Source organism: Aegilops tauschii, chromosome 4 (assembly GCF_002575655.3).
Source record: "Aegilops tauschii subsp. strangulata cultivar AL8/78 chromosome 4, Aet v6.0, whole genome shotgun sequence".
In the NCBI taxonomy this organism is placed as follows: Eukaryota; Viridiplantae; Streptophyta; class Magnoliopsida; order Poales; family Poaceae; genus Aegilops; species Aegilops tauschii.
In genome coordinates this window covers 341,387,463-341,411,305 of record NC_053038.3, presented here as the reverse complement: position 1 = coordinate 341,411,305, position 23,843 = coordinate 341,387,463, and the positions used below count along the sequence as shown (strand labels likewise).

Genomic DNA, 23,843 nt, shown 5'->3' with positions numbered 1-23,843 from the left:
TTCAAAGGATTTCTAAAGGAATTTTGAAGGATTCTAATCCTTATGGTTTGATTTGTAGGATTACAATCCATAGAAATTTTTCCATAGTATTCACCTGTAGTACTAGTTTTCATAGTAAAATTTCCCTCCAACCTCATGTGAAGAATCCTACGTTTTTCCTGTGCAGAAGTAAACACTCATACTAATCTTTTTTTTACGGAAACACTCATACTAATCATGATATGCCATTCAATTCCTCTGTTTTTCCTATTCTCGTGTATTACAAATCCCATGAATTAAAGAGGACCTTATATTTGTGAACGAATGGAGTAGCTATATTGGAATTCTTAATCGGGGTTTTCTCTCAAGAGATGTAATTAGCTGAATTTTTATGTAAATGTAATAGTTCTGAAAATAAAGTATCTGCAATGTTTGATCCCACTTTTACTTTTTGTATCACGCATTCATTTTGTATGAATGACGTGGATGAGTATTTCCAGACTAATTTTCTTGTCATCAACATGGAGCTTGGAACATGTAGCGCTCGAACGCTCATTTTGGGCCGATGGACGTTCGGGAGATTTTGAAACATACGTCCCCGCTTCATCGGCATGACTTTTTTTGTTTCGCTCCCGAAGAAGAGCGGCCGCTTCATGGTAAAGAGCATGTACCGCCTAACAACAAGTACGATGACACAATTTGCTAGGGATACATTCAACAATAACCCTGAAGGAGACCGGCTTATATGGCTTTGTATTTGGAACTCGTCGGTTCCATAGATGATGAAGATCACGGCATGAAAAGCATCAACGGGAGCCTTGGCTACTAATCAGTGCAAGGTTTACATGCATTTGGCGAAGCCAGACACGTGTCCACTATGCGGAATCAAAGTAGAAGGAAGCTTTCATGCCTTGGTAAACTGAGGGCGCGCCATGATTTTGTGGGAACTCATGAGAGTAATGTGGTTGCTTCCTGCCAATAATTTGTTGATTGATACAAGCAATGAATGGCCACTAAATGTTCTAGCAGGGTGTGAGGAGAATGTCCACAATATAATAACTATGCTTATCCAGCGTATCTGGCAGCTTCACTCAGATATGGACCATGGAAAAGGAGTACCTCCCCTGAAACACCTGTCGAGTTCTTGCAAAGTTGCATGAAGTCACGATTCCTTTTAAGGATGTATAGCAATAACGAAACGTTAAAGGGAAGATGCCACTGTATGAAACTTGTTCTATGCCGGAGATTAATAGTTCTGTATCGGCACAACCTTGGCCGCATCACCGGCAAACCAGAAAGTCCTCTTGATGAATGAATCTTTTTTTTTTGCTCGTGATGAAATGGTGGCGGCGGGCATACCCTTCGAAGACATGATGGGAGCGTAATCTTTGCAGCTTATCGGTTCTTATCGCATTGCAATGATGCTCTAGAGACGGAGATTCACGCACTGATGCAGGGATGGCCTTGACCATACATCATCGAGAAGGCTAGTCATAGTCTAATCGGACTCCTCCGAGACATTGGTGACTTTATCTAGTGATAGCTCGCTCAACATATGAACATCTTGCCGCTGAGACAGGTCCTTGATGGAGAAGGGAGTTTATTCCACAGAAGTTTCAATGTGAACAAAATAGGGCAGCTTACAATCACAACAAATGTAACACTATTATATGAATATTATACGGGTACATAGAGTATTGGGGAACTCTTACTTTTGACTGTAACCCTATAATTTTAGAATAAAACCCTGCTTACCGGAAAAGAAAACTTTAAGCATTTTGAACCAAATTGAAGTTTGGGGTTGTAGTGTAAACCGCTAGAGAAATTAAATTTAGGAGGCGGCAGCACCGCAACGGTGTGTACACGGAACAGCAGGCAATGCGGCGCCGCCACCCGCTGCGGCCAAGGGCACCTGCGCTCCCGCTTCTCCTTTTCCTCGCCGTCGCCGTTGCGCCGCCGCCGGCCGCCGCGGTGGGCGTGAACTGGGGCTTCGCGGCATCCCACCCGCTCCCGGCGGCGCAGGTCGTGCGTGACCTCCTCCTCCCCAACTCCGTCCCTCGCGTGCGCCTCTCCGCCGCCTCGCCCGACGCGCTGACCGCCCTTGCCGGCACCCGCATCGCCGTTACCGTCGGGGTCCCGAACGAGCTGCTCCGCCCCCTCGCCTCCTCCAGGAAGGCAGCCGCCGCCTGGGTCCACGACAATGTCACCCGCTACGCCTCCGGCGTACTGTTCGAGTAAGAGCCGCATCCCCTTCTTCCCTTCGTCCGCAGTTTCCTTCCCTTTTAGTGTTTCGCTGATCCTTTTCTCTTCTTTCCGACATATTTTACTGATCATATATCATGAAATGCGAAGGGGCCAAGGCGTATTCGTTAGATAGTTACTGTATGATACTAGTTGACTGAATAAATCAAATCTAAATTATGCCTCAAGCTGACCAAATTACCCCGTTGCTATAATTAGAAATATTATAGGCTCTATTGGCACCGGATGATGCGATTAGTCAATTTGTATCCACTGGATTTGCCAATCATGCATGCTGACATGCTCAAAACCAATATACTTAATAATGTTGACGGTTGACCATCTGATCTGAAGGTGGAAGACACTGCTTTAGTTAAGTCCATTGGTTGACTTCAATATGTTGATATGTCTATATTGCAGTAGTGCACTGGAATTTTCTTCTAGGTGCCTCAAGTCCTCAAGGTCTTTTTTTTCATGGAACAAACAAGTATGATCTATGAAACACTCAACAAATGTCAATTACCGACGTGCTAGTAGGTGTTTATACTCTGCAAAGTTTTAGATCCTCTGACATGTGATGGATTCCTCTTGGTGAACCAAAAATGGTAAAAGGAACTTGCCTGGACCTAGTTAACAATGTGAAAAATTGGATGTATTCATGTATAGCACAGCTAGATCCTATCAAATTGTCCTGAATATTTGGGGATGGAATATATTTTTTGAAGAGCAACAAACTTCAGCGGGTAGTTTACGCATAGATCTGTAATTTTCTGTTACAAAACTTGACTGTACGTCTTCTGTTGATAGCTTCTGGCCGAGCATTCTTCCTTTCTTTTCTGGGTTAAGTAGCAGAGATTCTTCTGCATTAATCAAATGTGTTTTGTATGTTTGTATCAAATCTGAATTAATAGTAGCGAAGTGTAGGGTAATATGGCTGTTAAAGAGACTATATTGCAGTCTAGGTGAGGTTAAATCTGGATTCAAGGCAGGCGATCTGTTTGGCAATAATGCTTAATTTCTTCTGTTTCATGTTTGCATTGATGTTACATTTCACAATTTGCGTTTTTTTATATTATAAGTTTTTATATTGACGAGTAATGTAATTTGTAGGTTTATTGCTGTTGGAGATGATCCATTTCTTCTTAATCACGGGCAGCAGTTTCAACCTTTTGTGGTTCGTGCAGCAGCGAATATTCAACGGGCATTGGATGATGCAAAGTTATCCAGCAAGATGAAAGTAGTTGTGCCTTGTAGCTCTGATGCGTACCAAAACACATCAACTCTGCCTTCGAAAGCTTACTTCAGGCCAGATGTTAACAAAACCATGGTTGAGCTCCTCCCATTTCTTGCAAATCATAGCTCACCGTTTATGGTCGAGCTGAATCCTATTTTGAGCTTTCAGCAGAAGAAAAATATTTCATTGGACTATTACCTTTTCCAACTAATGTCACGTCCAATAAGTGATGGTCATAACAAGTATGACAACTACTTCGATGCGAGCATAGATGCTCTGGTTACTGCTCTAACTAAAGCTGGATTCAGCGATATGGACATCATTGTTGGGAGAGCAGGATGGCCAACAGATGGAGCTGTGAACGCAACTTCGGCTATTGCTCAATCCTTCATGACAGGCCTGGTCAACCACCTGGCGAGAAAATCTGGGACTCCACTTCGCCCAAAATTTGCTCCAACTGAGACATACCTCTACAGCCTTTTAGACGAAGATCAACACAGTATAGCAACCGGAAGTTATGACAGGCACTATGGCATTTTTATGTTTGACGGCCAAGCAAAGTATCATGTCAACTTGGGTCAAGGCCCTATGGCGCTCAAGAATGCTCTGGATGTGGACTACCTTCCATCGAAATGGTGCGTGGTGGACAACAACAAAGACTTATCCAATGTTTCTTCCAGTTTCTCTGCCGCTTGCTCCAATGCCGACTGCACCGCTCTGTCCACTGGTGGCTCCTGTGCAGGTCTTGGCTGGCCTGGAAATGTGTCATTTGCCTTCAACAGTTACTACCAGCAGCATGATCAGAGTGAGGAGAGCTGCAGCTTCAATGGCCTAGGTTTGATAACCACCGTTGATCCATCCGTCGATAATTGCCTCTTTGCTCTTGCAATTCGCGCTTCTGCTGCCACTTCCTTTCACCCAACATTTGCCGTGCTGTGGATACTAGTTTCGGTTTGCATTTACAGTTTAGTCTGATGTAGCTGCCCAATGAATTCGATGCTCGATTTGAGCCTCCAAGATTTCTTTTCTTTAGAGGGCCTTCAAGACGTGTCTATGTGTCTCATGTAGCATGTGGTAACTCAAAAGTCTTGGGGCACTGTCAAAACTAGTACTACTAAATACAGTATCTCTGAAGTTGTGAAAACTCGTACGTTGTAGAGTACCAGGAAAGAAAGGGATTTTTGGGGGGAGATGAGCGTTAACTGTAAATGAGGGGATCACGTCCCGATTAATTTTCTGGGGATAGAGTAACGTACGAAGGAGAGGAGGGGGCGACGCATTACTGATTAATTAAGATAATTTGATTGACTCGTTTGAACTTCCACGTTCTCGTAAAGCCTTTTCGCTTAATGACGTTACTGCTCGCTCGCCATTATAAGAGCATTACTAGTAGAACCCTCAAACTTTCAAATCCTTAAAGCAGTTTTAAGGGTTGAGAAGTGCCACTTTTTAACACTTTTAAGGGTTAAAAAACAGGGGCAAATACTAGAACCCTCAAACCCAACCCTTATAACGGAATATTCCGTCGAGCACCTCGGGCATTCCGTCGAGCACCTCGTGCACGACGGGCGGAGGGTCGGCGATTGGGGGCGCGGGCGCGGTCTTCGTCCGGGAGGTGGTCCTCTTCACGACCGGGGTCCCTTCCGCGGCGAGCTTGGCCACCGCAGCACCCTTCGGCCCAACCGACGACGTCTTCCGATGGCGCTTGGTGGTGGGCGGCTGCGGCGGGGCGAGGGAGGAGGCGGGGGCCAGGGCGACTGCGGGCTGCGGAGGGACGACGTGCTGGCCAGCACGCCGCCGCTTGGTGCCGAGGACGTGGGTGGCGGCCACCACCGACGCGACCTGCGCCTGGCTCGGGACGGGCGGCTGCTGGGCCGACGTGGGCGTCGCGGAGGCGGCGATTGGGGGCGGGGCGACGGGCGGGGCAAGGGAGGAGGCGGGCGTGAGGACGGGGGCGGGCGGCGGCTCCATGGCGCGCGGCGGCCGGCGGCGATTGGGGGCGGGGCGACGGGCGGGGCAAGGGAGGAGGCAGGCGACGAACCTGATTTTTCCCTCCCACGCGCGCGCAACGGACAAATAGAGGTTGGGGTTGTTTCCCCTCTCCAACCCTCATTTTTAGAGGCTGAGAGAGCGACCCGGGCTCTAACCCTTAAAATTGTTTACAGGTTTAGGGGTTAAAGGGTTCTAGTCTTTGCGTTTTTTTGTTTCAACCTGTAAAAAAGCGGTTATTTTTTAGGGTTCGAGGTACTACTAGACATGCTCTAAGTACGTCAGCCGCCTCACTCGGTAGCACTAGCTAGAGTTGACCTAAGATCATGGCTTCTTCCACCTCTCTCCTCCCCACCCTCCTGGTGCTGCTCGCCGTCGCCGCCAACGCGTCTGCGGCTGCGACGACGTTCGTCCGGGCCACCGACCTCGCCGACGCTGCTTGACGTCAAGTCGTGCACGGGGGAGATCATCCTGTTCTTCCTCAACGGCGAGGCGTACCTGGGGCCCGGGTGCTGCCGCGCCATCCGCGTCATCGAGCAGCGCTGCTGGGCCGCCGACCTCATGCTGTCCGTCATCGGGTTCACCCCGGAGGAGGGGGACATGCTCAAGGGCTACTGCGACGCGGGCGACGACGGCGGCGAGGGGCATCATCATGGCGTCGGCGGGTCATCTCCGGCCCCGCCGCCTCACCGTGCTCTTGACGGCGTCGCGAGTGGCGGCACAGCGGTGCCCGTGGCCGGAAGGAAAGGGCTTGGTGCGCCGTTAGATGGTTAACTAAGCTGAGTCAGTGTGTGTCCACGTCCACGTAGGTTCTCGTGAGTCCTGATTTTTTTTTTGAAAAGGGGATCTCCCCGGCCTCTGCATTAGAGTGATGCATACGGCCATCTTATTAATAAAATAAAAGGTTCCAACAAGGTTCCAAAGTCTCCGACTGAAAAGTAATAAAAAGACAGCTCACCCAGAGCTAAAGAGGCTGGACACACAGACTAGCCAAGATAAGACGCCACAACCGGCTGGCTAAAGATAGATAGGTAAACTAATTGCCTATCCTATTACATGACCGCCATCCAAACCGGTTGAAGATATCCCGAGCTACCATCTCCCAGCGGATAGATCCAGTAACCAAATGCTCCTTGGCCTCCATCGGAGTGAGTAGCGACCATGAACGGATCACGGCCGTGGCTCGGAAAATAACCTGCAAAAAGTGAATACGTGATGTTCTGTTAAAAACCAAATCATTTCTGCAAGTCCAGATAGTCCACAACAAAGCAAACTCCAACACGAATATGTCTCGCTAATTCAGGCTCAATCCCAGTGAGCCATGTCCCAAATAACGTAGTGACAGAATTCGGTGGAGTAATATAAAAGCAATGTGAACCGTCCGCCAAAGTACTCTGGCAAACGGGCAATCAAAAAAAAGATGTTTGATCGTCTCGTCCCGATCACAGAAGCTACACCTCGTAGGTCCTGTCCAATTACGCTTAATCAAGTTATCCTTGGTTAAAATAACATGTTTATGGACAAACCACATAAACACTTTTATTTTCAAGGGAACTTTGACAGCCCAAACATGCTTGGAGGTAGGAATGGAGCTCGAATTAATTACATCAATATACATTGATTTAACCGTGAATACTCCAGACCTAGTCAGTTTCCAGCGTAATTCATCGGGTTATTGAGAAAGATGGACATCCATTAGTCTCCGAACTAGACGGAGCCAATCTTCCCAACGATTGCCCACTAACGACCGTCTGAACTGAATATTAAGGGGGGTGGATTGAAACACCGTAGCAACGAACACCTCACATCGTTGAACAATGCGATATAAAGACGGATATTGAATGGCCAAGGGTGTCTCGCCGAGCCAAGTATCCTCCCAGAAGCGCGTACTAGCGCCGTTGCCAATAACAACCTTTGTCCTATTAAACAAAGATTGTTTGACTTTCATCAGGCCTTTCCAGAAAGGCGAGTCAGTTGGCCTGACTGTGACCTGGGACAAGGACTTTGTCTGCAGGTACTTGCTGCGAAGGATTTGGGCCCACATGGCATCAGTCTCAAAAGAAAGCTTCCACAGCCACTTGCTAAGAAGGCATCTGTTCTTAACTTCAAGATTCTCAATACCAAGACCCCCTTGGTCTTTCGGTCTACAGATGATATCCCATTTTGCAAGTCTGTATTTTCTTTTTAGATCATCACCCTGCCAAAAGAAACGCGATCGATAAAAGTCCAGTCTTTTCCTAACACCGACTGGGACTTGAAAGAACGATAAGAGAAACATAGGCATACTCGTGAGCACCGAATTAATCAGAATTAATCGGCCGCCATATGACATGAGCTTGCCCTTCCAGCAACTCAGTTTCTTCTCAAACCGGTCTTCGATGCACTTCCATTCTCTATTGGTCAGCTTTCTATGGTGGATTGGAATACCTAGGTAAGAGAAAGGTAATTCCCCCAAGTCGCACCCAAACAATTGCCTATAAGCCTCCTGTTCGTCTTTGGCTCTACCAAAGCAGAACAGCTCGCTCTTATGAAAGTTAATCTTTAACCCGGTCAATTGTTCGAAGAGGCATAACACCAGCTTCATATTTCTCGCCTTGGCCAGGTCATGCTCCATAAAGATGATTGTATCATCAGCGTACTGAAGGATGGATACACCTCCATCAACCAGATGAGGTACCAAGCCACCCACTTGACCATGCTCCTTAGCCCTTCCTATCAAGATGGCTAACATATCAACCACAATGTTAAACAAGATAGGGGACATCGGATCTCCTTGTCTAAGGCCTTTATGTGTCTGGAAGTAATGACCAATATCGTCATTCACTTTAATTCCCACACTCCCTTTTTGCGTAAATGATTCAACCTGGCATCGCCAGGCTTCATCAAAACCTTTCATACGCAATGCCTGTTGGAGAAATGGCCATTTAACCTTATCGTACGCTTTCTCGAAATCCACCTTAAAAATGACACCATCTAACTTCTTGGAATGGATTTCATGGAGCGTTTCATGAAGGACGACCACCCCTTCAAGGATGTTTTTGTCCGGCATGAAAGCAGTTTGGGAGTGCTGCACCACAGAATGCGCAATCTGTGTGAGCCTATTAGTCCCGACCTTGGTGAATATTTTAAAACTAACATTGAGTAGGCAGATCGGCCTGAACTGCTCAATTCTCACAGCATCCGTCTTCTTAGGAAGCAGTGTGATAGTTCCAAAATTCAAGTGAAATAATTGAAGCTGTCCAGAGAACAGATCCTGAAACAAAGGTAGCAAATCCCCCTTAATAATATGCCATCACTTCTTGTAGAACTCCACCGGAAATCCATCCGGTCCGGGAGCCTTATTATTTTTCAACTATGCTATAGCATCAAACACCTCCTTCTCCGAAAACGGGGCAACCAGAATATCATTTTCAGCAGCCGAAAGTTGAGGCACATCCTCAGTTCTGGACTCATCGAGAGATACACAACTATCCTCCGGAGGTCCAAATAACTGCCTATAATATTCGGTTATATATGTTTTTAGGTTATCCTGTCCTAAAATAGTGCCCTCATCTTGTTCAAGGTTGAATATTCTCTTCTTTCTGTGCTTACCATTAGCAATCAGATGAAAGAATTGAGTATTTGCGTCCCCTTGGACCACTTTGCGAACCTTAGCCCGCAAAGCCCACTTCAATTCTTCTTCACGGAGAAGTTCTTTCAACCGCTTCTCTGCTTCAGTTTTAACCTAGAGCTCAGCAGGCATCAAAATCGTGGATTCGGCCTTGACGTCCAGATTCTGTATAAGAGAGAGGAGCCTGTCCTTCTCAATCTTATATACCCCACTAAGGTGCTTAGCCCAACCCCGTAAGAAGCTTCTCAAACTCCTAATCTTATTTTGCCAAAGCTCGACCGCGGTCCTACCGCCTACACCCTTCGCCCATTCCCTAGCGATCAGGTCTAGGAACCCTTCGCGTTCGAACCAGGCCATCTCAAAAGAAAAGGTGTTTTTATTTCCCACGTGGTTCGGCTCCCCTGAGTCAACGAACAGGGGTGTGTGATCGGAAAAACCCCGTGAAAGAGCTTGAACCGTCACAAGCGGGAACTTCTGTTCCCACTCAACACTCGCAAGAACGCGATCAAGCTTTTCTACGTCGGGTTGGGCAAAGAGTTAGCCCAGGTAAACTTTCTACCAGAAAGCTGTATCTCCCTCAGATCCAGGCTTTCAATAATAGTATTGAACATGAACGACCATCTGCCGTCAAAGTTATCATTATTCTTCTCCTCTCTCCTCCTAATGATGTTGAAATCTCCCCCAACTAAGATTGGAAGCTGCTCGGACCCATAAATCCGAACAAGATCCGCCAAAAAATCCGGTTTAAGCTCGGGCTGTGCGGCACCATAAACCGCCACCAACGCCCAGTTGAAACCATCAACCTTAGACCTGACTCGAAACTTAACCGCGAAGTCTCCCATGACTACACTCCGGACTTCAAGCGAATCGCATCTCACACCCAGCAAGATACCACCCGATCTTCCTCGCGGAGGGAGGCAATGCCAATCAAAATCAACACCACCCGCAAGAGAGGAAAGGAACTGGGGCGCAAAGTTGTCTCTACCAGTTTCCGATAGAGCAATAAAATCTAAACGATGCTCCAGAGATGCCTCAGCAAGAAACCTTCTTTTAGCCAAGTCTTTCAGACCTCTGCTATTCCAAAAGATTCCTTTCATCACTCATCATGAAATTTTTTAGTAGTCTGAATCCTAGCACTCCTATGAACCGCAGAATCGGGGTAAATTTTCCGTTTCCACTTACGCTTGGGTTTGCTAGGTCCTGACTCCCGATCCTCATAACCGGGCTCAGCGGAACAAACAACTGCATTCTCTATGGGCATATCATCGTCCTCTGACTCATGATTGGACGGTGCTAAATCCACACACATATTGTTGAGCACTCTAACCCCTAATGCATCAATCTCATTGTCATTCATGGGTTTAACCGCTGCAAGATTACGAATAGTTTCTAAGGCACGCTCTGCCTCCAAATCTAACAAATCATTCACCGAACTGGAAATCTCACTATCTGTAGCCCCGAGAGAAACTCCCAATTGGTTTGCATTATTTATAATCTCCTCATTAGAAAAATGCAATAAAGAATTAGATATGTTGACGGACATACCAGTAGAGATTGCAGCATCCTGAAGCTTAGCCACCCTCATGGCACATCGCTGCTGAATGTCGTCCACTTCCGGCTGTGTCTGGAGACGGGCACTCACCCGTCGTCCCTCAGACATCGGATCCGGTATCCCACCGAACGCAATCACCTCCTCCCGAGAAATCCTGGTCGGAGTAAGGCCTCCTGCCCCACCCCAACCGCCAGGCCGGTCCGTCTGGACGGACTGGCTCTCCCCACGGGACTGCACCGGTGGCGAACGGGGGGACGGGGGTGCCAGCGTCGCCTGCCCTAACTCCCCCCCATGACCGCAGAAGCCACCAACATGGGTGCCTTAGGAGAAGGAGGCCCCGAGGCCACCTGCCCCGAGCCCCCCCCCAAAGGCACCGACGCCACCAGCAGAGAGGAGCAGGCGACGGGAGAGGAGGTATCCGTGGCCACCTGCCTCAGACCCCCTCCCAACGCAGAGAAGGACACGGGAGCCACCTGCCCTGAGTCCCCTACCTCAGCCAGAGAAGAGCGACCGGAGGCCGCCTGCCCCGGGGTCCCTCCCGACAACCCATCCACAACCACTGGCGCCACGCCCTGAGAATGGACAACGTGCTGAGCAGGAGAGAGAGTGGCCACCTGCCGACTCACCTCTACCCCTCCGCTGCCCGAGATCGACGAAACCTCAGTAACCACAGGCATAGAACAGTCAGTATCCTCAAACCCCAAATCAGGCAACGCAAGCTCAAAAGCCTCGTCGGACTCAACCCGATCACTCCACAGCCTTGGGGGTGCAGAAGCGGGTTCAAAAGACCCAAATCTCAGTGATGTCACAGGCAGTGAGGAGGGTGGCTCCGCTCCCTTCTCGGTCATCGCAGTGTCGGGCCCCGGTCCCTTGGACATCTGTCGTCCAGAATCCTCGACCGGCGGCTCCCTCGCTCCTGTGCTGCCGTCACCCTCGTGCATATCCACATCGGACCCGTGAGTCGCCGCAACCAAAAGGCTCTCATCCTCAAACTCAATAACCAAATCATAGATCCTGCCTCGATAAGCCCACTTAACCACTTCCGGCACATACTCAACGTTCAGAATACTAACCAGAACCCGAGCAATCCCGTGAGCTCTGGTGAACGCCATATCCACTCGCTCAGGCTTTCCAATCAAAATACCCAAGCTGGCCACAACGCGAGCATCCTGCAAAGGCTTGGATGGGGCCCCGGAAAAACACAACCACGCCTGAGTAAGCGGCGCACCCTGAGGCTCCACCAGCTTCCACTCGTGGAACTCAAGGATGCCATCAGTTCCCGGTACATTACACATCCCAAAACTCAGCAACCTCTGTAGGTCCTCAACCGAAGGAAACTCAACTCTGAACATCTTATCATCGAGACTGACGAGGTCCCACTGGAAGTCCCCAGGGACAAGCTCCCGAAGCCTCTGCACTATCTGCGTCTCAGAGACCTCCCCTCTGGCGACCTTAACAATCCCCGTAGTCATGCTCGGGGTCTCATCAGTAACCTCTCGCTCATACGGAGACTCAAAAAACGTGAGCTCAGCACAGTAAACGCCATACATCATAAGTGACGGTGCCTGCTCTCGCAGAATCGGGCAGTCCCCGGAATCATGTGCCAGCTTGCCGCAGGTGTCGCATAGCCGAGCCACACACTCTGCAATGAAGTGGCCCTTGTCGCCACAACGATAGCAAAGCATCTTTTCCTTCTTACGCGCCCATTTGGACGCCCTATCTAACTCAGCCCTTTCCGTCGTTTCCGCAGACACATCAGTCATAACCTCATTCTCAGGGACCTGGACAGTAGCAAGAGCCGTTACCACCTCCATAGCGTGACCGGTCAGAACTGGTTCCTTGGCAGCCCCGCTAACTGTCCTCTGCTCGACAACAACAGTAGGGGGTGGTTGACGAGGACGGTACCGGCCCCCTCGGCCTCCCCGACCCCCCCGATGGCCACGGTAACCACCATGCTGCCGATTATCCGGACCAGACTGCCCCTCAACAAAGCCACCGGACGGACCCAGGAACGGCCTCTCAGCTGTACCATCGCTTTGCCAAGCGTAACCTCGACCTCCACCCGTTGACGAAGAACCGCGGTGTTGTCCATTCCCGTAGACATCGTAGCCGTCATCCCCCCATTGACCCCGGGGCACAACCACAGAGCCACCACCGTTGAACTGCGTCGGCGGAGATGGGCGAGCAACGACGTGGGGAGGAGGGGCCGGCCTGGGCAGCGGAACCGACGGCACCGGTGCCTTCGGCGGAGGAGCCCCCCGGCCCGCAGCGGTCGTCAAAGCCCCGTTGGCGGCCATCGGCCGGGGACCGGACGCCGGCCCGCCTCGCCCGCCCGCCGACAAGATGGGAGCCGGCGACTTCCCGGCGGGCGCCACACCAGGACCCCCTGCCCCGCGTCCCGCCACAACCTTGGGGGGCACCACTCCGCCCCGCCCAGCCCCAGGCGCCGGCGCCGGCGACACACCCCGGCCACCTCCTTGGCCCGGCGGCTGCGGCGGCACAACAGCTCTCGCAGACCCGCTAGGTGCCGGCGGCCTCTTGCCCGGAGGAGGCGCACCGCCAGGAGCGGCCATCGCGCAGAGGGGAAGGATGCGGCGAGCCCGGCCCGGCCCCACCAAACGGCGATGCGGCGCCCGACGCAGCGAAACCCTAGGACTGCGCAGCGAAGGGGTGGGAGACGACGAACGTAGCGTGCATGCGCCCCCCTCGATCGTAGTAGTTGGACTCGGCTCTGGCTGGGCCTCATACCCACCGGAACTCGGCCCACTCATACCACACGGCCCAACATCTTGCGTCCCAACTTGGCCCAGCAAAAAATTCAAACGCACCTTTCGAGCGTCTCTGATCTGGATCGCCGTGACCGGCTGCGACGCAGCCGCGGTCACCTCCGGCGCCGATCGAGAGCTCGTCCGGTGAGCAGCCTTCCGTCCCGGCTGCTGTTTAGAAGCTACCACACCATGCTTTTTTTTCTTCCGCGAAACTCTCGTCCAACCATCCGAAGAAAAATAATCCGACAAAGTATGAGGCGGCAAAAATACCTTGGGAATAGGTCCTTTCCACGGCTTGATCTTCGTCGACGAGGATCTACCGTGTCCCTCCATTTTTTGATCGAGCGCCTTCTTGACCTGTAGACCCTTAGACGGATCCCGTACCATGCCCGAAATCGCGTTGGGCTCGGTCTCGTCAGACAAGATGCATCCGCCCTCACCTTCTTCGTCCGCATCGGTGTCATCCGCAAGCACCCAAAAACGTCCTCCAATGTTTGGCTTAGGTGCTGCATTCTCGGAGTCCGACGCGAGATCGACTAATTCAATCGACTCCTCCACAAGCGAACTCTCCTGCACACACTCGCGAACGACAATTTGAAAATCATCAATAGCAAAACACGCACCTGCTTGGATCTGTTCATCCACATCCAGATTAAGCGTAATTGGACAGGACCTACGAGGTGTAGTTTCTGTGATCGGGACGAGACGATCAAACATCTTTTTTTTTGATTGCCCGTTTGCCAGAGTACTTTGGCGGACGGTTCACATTGCTTTTAATATTACTCCATCGAATTCTGTCACTACGTTATTTGGGACATGGCTCACTGGAATTGAGCCTGAATTAGCGAGACATATTCGTGTTGGAGTTTGCGCTTTGTTGTGGACTATCTGGACTTGCAGAAATGATTTGGTTTTTAACAGAACATCACGCATTCACTTTTTGCAGGTTATTTTCCGAGCCACGGCCGTGATCCGTTCATGGTCGCTACTCACTCCGATGGAGGCCAGGGAGCATTTGGTTACTGGATCTATCCGCTGGGAGATGGTAGCTCGGGATATCTTCAACCGGTTTGGATGGCGGTCATGTAATAGGATAGGCAATTAGTTTACCTATCTATCTTTAGCCAGCCGGTTGTGGCGTCTTATCTTGGCTAGTCTGTGTGTCCAGCCTCTTTAGCTCTGGGTGAGCTGTTTTTTTATTAATTTTCAGTCGGAGACTTTGGAACCTTGTTGGAACCTTTTATTTTATTAATAAGATGGCCGTATGCATCACTCTGATGCAGAGGCCGGGGAGATCCCCCTTTTCGAAAAAAAAACATCCAGATAGCGTCCCGCGAGAATGTCATGATCTCGATCTCGAACTGTCGTCCATCTAGATGCCGCATGATAGTAGAGGAACCCATCTCTACCCGATCCAATCTTGTGGTCATCGCTGAATTGGATCCTCCATCTGATAGGGACCAAGAGAGAATCAGCCTGAATCACCGCAGCATCCTCCGATCCGGCCGGCCCCCTCCGAACTACCAGCGCCGGCGGCGGCGGAACCACGGTCTCCAGAACCTGCGACGATGGAACCGGCCCCCCCTGAATTGCCAGCGCCGCCGGCGGCAGAACCGCGGTCACCAGTGCCGGCGGCGGTGGATCTGGAGGCCGCTGCATTTCCGGCGTCAGATTCCTGATGATGTGTTAAGATGTTTGCGAAGCTGAGAAGTGAATGACCGATGATTTATCTAAGTTTTGTTTGTGAAAGCATATTAGTCGTCCTCAAACCATATTAGTTTTCCCACCTACTCCTCGTTACTTCTTCTAAAAAAATGCTAACCGTACAAACAAATACAGAGTTTTACAGACTCTTTTCATTATTGACCAATCACAAGCTTGCTTACATTGCAAGGGCGTCTGATTGGACGCTTAGACAACAAAAATAATTAATTAAGGACGTTGCATCGGTGTGGGAGTTTGTTTACTCAACGTTGAAGTGACTAGCGCTAACGTGATTCCTTTTCCACGCCAGCCAAGATCCTCCGATATGACGGGATTTACCCATAACGGCCAGAAATTGATTCGTCTGGTAGGCCGGCCCACTAGAGTATTTTTTCGTTCAAGAACAAAAATCCCAAAGGGTGCACCCCGCTGGACCAGCCCGCTTTAGTTCGTTTTGTTAAAAAAAATTTGGCGTGCAGTGGTGGCTCGAACAGAAAATCACGTGTTGTTGATCGAAGCAACAAACCCCCAGGACACCACTTGCGTTGTGTTCACTTGCTCCCTTTTTCTTCCTTTTATTTCCTTTTTCTTTTTATTTTTATTTTTATTTTTTTATTAAATTCGTGAACCTTATCTGAAATCTATGAACTTTTTTTTTCAAATTTCCATATTGTTTTAAAATCCCATAAATATTTTTAATGCTCAAATTATTTTAAAGTATATAGAAACTGGCCCATTTGGAGCTACTGAATAGCAGGCGCGCAAAAAACCTATACATGTATGTGTTGAACAATTTTCGAATATGCATTGAACATTTGTATTATGTGATAAACATTTTTGAAAACAAATATGAATATATGCATAGATTTTTTTTTTGAAAATACGCATTGAATATTTTTGTAATATATGTCAAACTATTTTCGAATAAACATTGAAAATTTGTATGATATACACTGAAAAATTTCTAATATACGGTGAACATTTTTATAAATGAGTGAAATGTTTGTAAATATACCGCGAACATTTCCTTAATATACACAATGAACTTTGTATAAATACAGGAAAAAGAAAAAAAAAAGGAAAAAATGTTAGAAAAGAAAGGAAAAAAATACATGAACTCTTTTTTCATGGACGTTTTCGAATCCGTGAACATTTTGTTCAAAATTCGTGATTTTTTTCCTTTTGAAATTCTGTTTCCCCAGGTTATTTTTTCGAGAAAAATCCTTATTCAACACTATCTTAAATTTTGTTTCCTTATTTGACACTGATTTTTTTCTTCCCTATCTAACAACAAGTTTAAATTTTATGCCTTTATGACACTTTCGTCCATTTTGAATCGAAATGATACCTAAAAAGACCCTTTTGCCCCCATGTGGTATATGTGTGTGGAGGGCAGTAGCGCACACACACAGCATCAGTGTGAGGACAGTAGCGCACACAACAACACATAAACACGCAGCAACACACACGCACGCGCGCACATACAGCAGCACACATGCACGCAACATGCTCACAGGCAGCAGCACACACACACGCGGCAGCAGCAGTAGCAGGAGCACACACACAGCAGCATAGACGCACACAACACATAGCACAGGCGGAGGACTCGGTAGGGCAAGGTCGTGCGCCCGCCCTACCTTGATTTAGCGCAAAAGCTTTTATACATAGTTCAGGGTGCAATCGACCGGGATTTTGATTTGAGGGTTCGTTTCGCCGAACGTCTACGAATTTAGGGTTTAAAATAAACTTTTCCCCGCAAAAGAATTAACACAAGCAAATGCGAGCCATTGAAGGACTTGTACAGAAATAAATTGACTTTTGCCTAAACGTCGATGCTTATTTATATGTGACAAATGCTTAACTACGCACAACTTGAAATAAGCACTTGGTGCATAGGATTTTTTTTACTAAGCACGCCCCCTGAGTGCATTGCATTGCATTGCTCATGATCTAAGGCGTTAAATGGATGATGCATGGATGCGAGATTTTTCCGGCGCCCAATCTAGAGAATTGTTGTGATTCGAAATGATGCCCAATTCGAAAAACGAGACAAAAGCACATAGCAAACGTCGTGGAACTTGACGAACTCTAAGACACACACTGCCGACCTGGCATACAACAGATACACCACACAAACCGCGTTGGAGGGAACATCACCGAAGTTGCACGCCATCGCGCGTCATTGCTGCTTCTTGAGAAAGCAATTCCGACTTCACCACACACGACCATCGACGAAGCCCCTCACCGGAACATCTGTAGGAAGTCACACTAAGATCCGACATGGCAACTTTAGTCCAGAAGGTGAACTACAAAGGAGAAATGTGCTAGGTTGATATCGCGACGAATCATCGAGCCATACCATTTGTCGCCGGTCATCTCACTACTCGGACCCTGTCATCATGGATCTGACTTCACAACAACAAACAAACCATGACGACCCCATGCACACGTGGAAAGGCTCCCAACCACAACCGTTTTGTGACCCCGGCATCACTCATCTCCCCCGTCGTTACCGCACAAGTGCCAACAAGATCACCACCATCATCCACTTGTTCTCCTAGCTAAAGCACAACTCCAAAAACAATGTCCCAAGCAGGGAAGCACATCTTCACCGCCATGCCATCTCCATCTCGTTGTAAAAGAAACACTAGAGGATTCCTAAGTGTGTTACTCCAATTTATCATCCAAGATTGTCACCGCTATTCATATGATGCTTTTTTATCTCCATGTTTGAGTAGTTCTCTTAGTTCTCGAGGATATGGATGACATCTAGTATGTATAGAATTTAAACGCCTATAAGGATATGAGATCTTCTGTTGAATGTTTGGTTTAATAGCCTCCGTGAATGTTGTGAAGCCCCCCCCTCCCTCAGCATTTCCGCTTTTTATGTCCATGGAGCATAAAACTATCGTTGTAAAGGTCGGGACATAGGGGCAAATAGGTGACAATAATATCCTCTTTTACCGAGGTTTGCAATTGATATGGGAATAAAGGAGAACCCTTGGTGTGGCTGTTGGGGACCGTAGTATTTTAAAAATTTCCTACGATCACGCAAGATCTATCTACGAGAAGCATAGCAACGAGCGTGGAGAGTGTGTCCACGTACCCTCGTAGACCGAAAGCGGAAGCGTGTAGTAACGTGATTGATGTAGTCGAACGTCTTCGCAATCCAACCGATCGAAGCACCGAACGTACGACACCTGCGCGTTCAGCACACGTTCAGCTCGATGACGTCCCTCGAGCTCTTGATCTAGTTGAGGCCGAGGGAGAGTTCCATCAGCACGATGGCGTGGCGACGGTGATGATGAAGTTACCGGCGCAGGGCTTCGCCTAAGCACTACAACGATATGACCGAGGTGTGTAACTGTGGAGGGAGCACCGCACACGGCTAAGAGAAACTTGTGTTCCTTTGGGGTGCCCCCTCCCCACGTATATAAAGGAGGGAGAGAGAGGCCGGCCCTCCTAGTGGCGCGCCAAGTGTAGGGAGTCCTACTAGGACTCCCGAGTCCTAGTAGGATTCCCTTTCCTTTTCGGAGTAGGAGAGAAGGGAAGAGGGAAAGAGAGAGGGAACAGGAAAAGGCAAGGGGGGCGGCGCCCCCTTCCCCTAGTCCAATTCGGACCCATGGGGGGGCGCCACCTCCCCTTGGCCTGCCTCCTCTTTTCCCGTATGGCCCAATAATGCCCATTACTTCTCCCGGTGAATTCCCGTAACTCCCCGGTACTCCGAAACATACCCGAATAACTCGGAACCTTTCTGATGTCCGAATATAGCCTTCCAATATATGAATCTTTACCTCTCGACCATTTCGAGACTCCCCGTCATGTCCTTGATCTTATCCGGGACTCCGAACAAACTTCGGTCATCAAATCACATAACTCATAATACAAATCGTCATCGAACGTTAAGCGTGCGGACCCTACGGGTTCGAGAACTATGTAGACATGACCGAGACACATCTCCGGTCAATAACCAATAGTGTAACCTGGATGCTCATATTGGCTCCTACATATTCTACGAAGATCTTTATTGCTCAAACCGCATAACAACATACGTTATTCCCTTTGTCATCGGTATGTTATTTGCCCGATATTCGATCATCGGTATCATCATACCTAGTTCAATCTCGTTACCGGCAAGTCTCTTTACTCGTTCCGTAATGCATCATCTCGCAACTAACTCATTAGTCACATTGCTTGCAAGGCTTATAGTGATGTGCATTACCTAGAGGGGCCAGAGATACCTCTCCGATACACAGAGTGACAAATCCTATTCTTGATCTATGCCAACCCAACAAACACCTTTGGAGACACCCGTAGAGCATCTTTATAATCACCCAGTTACGTTGTGACGTTTGATAGCACACAAGGTGTTCCTCGGTATTCGGGAGTTGCATAATCTCATAGTCAGAGGAACGTGTATAAGTCATGAAGAAAGCAATAGCAATAAACTAAACGATCATTATGCTAAGCTAACGGATGGTTCTTGTCCATCACATCATTCTCTAATGATGTGATCCCGTTCATCAAATGACAACACATGTCCATGGCTAGGAAACTTAACCATCTTTGATTAACGAGCTAGTAGAGGCATACTAGGGACACTTTGTTTGTCTATGTATTCACACATGTACTAAATTTACGATTAATACAATTCTAGCATGAATAACATTTATCATGATATAAGGAAATATAAATAACAACTTTATTATTGCCTCTAGGGCATATTTCCTTCAGTCTCCCACTTGCAGTAGAGTCAATAATCTAGTTCACATCGTCATGTGATTTAACACCAATAGTTCACATCTTTATGTGATTAGTTTTCATCTCCATGTGACTAATACCCAAAGGGTTTACTAGAGTCAATAATCTAGTTCACATCGCTATGTGATTAACACCCAAAGAGTGATCATGTTTTGCTTGTGTCGGTGTACAAAAGTAGGGGCGCTCCTTTTTTACCCTTTTACTTGTGCACGGGCAGTCAGAGCCACGCCCACGGCCACACTGAGCAGAGCAGAAGAGAGGAGCCGGAGCACAAGGCGACCAGAGGCAACGCCAAGACCAAGAAACACAAGAGAGCAAAGGGGCGAGGTGGGCTCCCCCGACAAGACCCTTGCGGGGGGCTGCCTCCGCGGCCCGGCAAGAGCCTTGCCGGGGCAACTTGCCCGACGCCAGCAGAGCAGGCCACCCTCGAGCCCGCGGGTTCCAACACCACCAACCAACTACATTGGAACCAAGGCTCTGGAGGCGCCTCTGTGGTGGCATGCAGATCTTCGTCAAGATCATAAACACGCGAGATCAGGTGAGGACCAGAAGACGACGACCCCCGGCGGGATCCTGGCCGAGGAAATCCACAAGACCCCCGGCAAGATCCTTGTCGGGGACGACCACGACACCATGGCAAGACCCTTGCTGGGGCCCCGGCAAGACCCTTGCCGAGGGCATCAGCGGGGCCACAGCAGGGCCCACACCTGCCAAGGCTCCACCGCCGTCCCCATGCAGCTGCTAGCTCAACCAGTTGGGCAGTGTAACGCCCACGATGCGGCTATATCTCCCACGTGTCGAGGCACGACTTAGAGGCATAACCGCATAGTGGTTTTGTCGCAAGAAGGGTCATCTTCACACAATCCCATGTAATGAACAAGAATGGGATAAAGAGTTGGCTTACAATCGCCACTTCACACAATACATAAATATTATTCATACATCATCCAAAATACAATCATATAGACCGACTACGGTCAAAATCCAGATGAAAATAAGACAACCCCAAATGCTAGATCCCCGATCGTCCCAACTGGGCTCCACTACTGATCATCAGGAAAAGACACATAGTAACGACCACGTTCCTCGTCGAACTCCCACTTGAGATCGACGCCATCATCTGCACTGGCATCGTCGGCACCTGCAACTAGTTTTGGAAGTATCTGTGAGTCACGGGGACTCAGCAATCTCACACCCGCGAGATCAAGACTATTTAAGCTTATAGGACAAGGAGGTGCAAGAGGTGGAGCTGCAGCGGCAAAGCATATATGGTGGCTAACTTGCGCAAATGAGAGCGAGAAGAGAAGCAATGGAACGGACGTCATCTAGCAATGACCAAGAAGAGGTCCTGAACACCTACTTACGTCATTCATAACACAGACCGTGTTCACTTCCCGGACTCCGCCGAGAAGAGACCATCACGGTAACACACGCACTTGGTGTATTTTAATTGGGTCAAGTGACAAGTTATCTACAACCGGACATTAACAAATTCCCATCTGCCTCATAACCGCGGGCACGGCTTTCGAAAGATAATACCCTGCAGGGGTGTCCCAACTTAGTCCATCATAAGCTCTCACGGTCAACGAAGGATAAACCTTCTCCCGGAAAGACCCGATCAGTCTCGGAATCCCGGTTTACAAGACATCTCGACAATGGTAAAACAAGACCAGCAAAGCCGCCCGAATGTGCCGACAAATCCCGATAGGAGCTGCACATATCTCGTTCTTAGGGCACACCGGATTGTCCAAGCTTCCGATAGGCCAGACCAGAGTTGCCCCTGGTGGCCACCGGCGACTGACAGTTTGGACCAATACTCAGAGGAGCACTGGCCCGGGGGTTTAAAATAAAGATGACCCTCGGGCTCTAGAAAACCCGGGGGAAAAAGGTATAGGTCACAAATGGTAAAACCAAGGTTGGGCCTTGCTGGAGGAGTTTTATTTAAGGCGAACTGTCAAGGGGTTCCCATAAATCACCCGACCGCGTAAGGAACGCAAACTCAAGGAACATAATCCCGGTATATCAGTAACTAGGGCGGCAAGAGTGGAACAAAACACCAGGCATAAGGCCGAGCCTTCCACCCTTTACCAAAATATATAGATGCATTACTTAAATAAGAGATAGTGTGATATCCCAACATATCCATGTTCCAACATGGAACAACTTCAACTTCACCTGCAACTAGCAATGCTATAAGAGGGGCTGAGCAAAAGCGGTAACTTAGCCAAACAACGGTTTGCTAGGAAAGGATGGTTAGAGGCTGACATGGCTAAAATGGGAGACATGATATAGCAAGTGATAGGTAGCGAGCATGGCAATAGAGCGAACAACTAGCATAGCAAAGATAGAAGTGATTTCGAGGGGTGGTCATCTTGCCTGCAAGATTCTCAGAGTTGTCGAAAGCTTGATCCTCGTAAGCGTACTCGACAGGTTCCTCGTTCACGAACTCGTCTCCCGGCTCTACCCAAGACAAGAACACAAACAAACGGAACCACAATCAACAACGAGAAATGCACAAGCAACATGATGCAAGACATGTATGATATGCAAGATATGGTATGCGATGCATATGCGTGCTCCGGAAGGAAAATGATGAACATGGCAGTAACTTGGAAAACCAAGCATGCCACTGGAAAGATGAGGTGATTTCGGTCGAAATCGATATAAAGATCACCGGAATCGGATGCACGGTTTGCAAATGGCAAGCAAAACAAGAATGACACTAATCTGCGAAAAACAGCAAGATAGCACTTCAAATGCAACAAGTAACAATGCTACAGCACCCCAACATAGCAACAAAGCACATGGCAGTAATCTACAGGAGATGCTTGACAAAAGATGAACACTGAGCTACGGCTAGTTCACAACATATCAAGCTCAAACAAGCATGGCAAAAGTGCAAAAGATTACAGGTTCACAGACTTAGTGAAAAACTGGACATGGCAGTAAACAGCATCAGGTAGCAATGTTCAGAGCACGAAATCAACATGCTACAGGAACTTAACATAGCAAAACAAGGCATGGTAGTGTTCTACTAAATGCACATGACAAAAGTCCCTTACTGAACATAAGCCAAAAAGGACCAGAAGATATGATGGCAAGCATGTAAACATAGCAAGTTCCGTTATCAGGTTTCAGACTTGGCGGAAAACAGAGCATGGCAGAAATATTAATATATAGGCTTCTTTGTGAGCTTGATGCACTCACTACAGAGTAATGCATGACAAACTAAGCACACCTACAGAAATATGGCATGTTTATGAAGCTATCCATGGAAAGAACAATTGCATAGCATACATGGATCAACTACAATAAGCTTGGCAAAAATGCATATCATGTTAAGAATCTGCCAGAAATATTTTATAGCAAAAGTAGAGCAAGATTGAGTCATGCTATGGCACTCTAAAATTGCAAAAAATTGCAGGAATGGATCAATTACAACTATAGCTAGAAAACATCCTTAATGAACATCTTCAAATTATGCATGGATCTCTCTGTAGGATCAAGTTTACATGGCAACAAAATTACAGCAGACAAAGACTTAGAGAAATCACTGTCCCTGAAATCAGAAATATTACGGGGCCTACTTTGCATTCTTGTGCTAGTCACCACAAAGATCACAAAAATACATGGACTATACCACTGGACAGATGGCATGGCATAATTCAAAACACATGTAGAGCTTATGCTCAAAAAATGCACAGAATAAATGATACAAAAATGACAAATCTCCAAGTTCTGATAAGAACCAGAGATTAACAGCAACTAGCCCTCTTCCAACGAATATTTGGGCATCAAGATGACCTCTAATGAACATTGTGCAATTGAACAAAATGAAGACCATCACGAGACGAACAATTTGACATATTACACGCGCGAATCGGAGCTACATGCACAAAGTTATCACAATATGAACATGGGCATATGCTGATGGAATCTACAGACTTAGAGAAATAGAGGGGGGTGAGAAGTCAACGGGAGCTACAGTACCGATCGGATCTGGCT

General features: G+C 48.2%; 1 protein-coding gene and 1 pseudogene across 1 annotated transcript; both read left to right on the top strand.

Moving 5' to 3' along the window:
* Positions 1–1,810: 1,810 nt before the first annotated feature.
* On the top strand, positions 1,811–4,598 carry LOC109783738 (glucan endo-1,3-beta-glucosidase 9). The gene is made up of 2 exons (XM_020342339.3): positions 1,811–2,213; positions 3,331–4,598. The coding sequence occupies exons 1-2, from the start codon at positions 1,858–1,860 to the stop codon at positions 4,427–4,429; spliced, it is 1,455 nt and encodes a 484-aa protein (XP_020197928.1). The 5' UTR covers positions 1,811–1,857; the 3' UTR covers positions 4,430–4,598.
* Positions 4,599–5,769: 1,171 nt separating this feature from the next.
* Positions 5,770–6,217, top strand: LOC109785440 (egg cell-secreted protein 1.1-like; annotated as a pseudogene).
* The last annotated feature ends 17,626 nt before the right edge of the window (positions 6,218–23,843 follow it).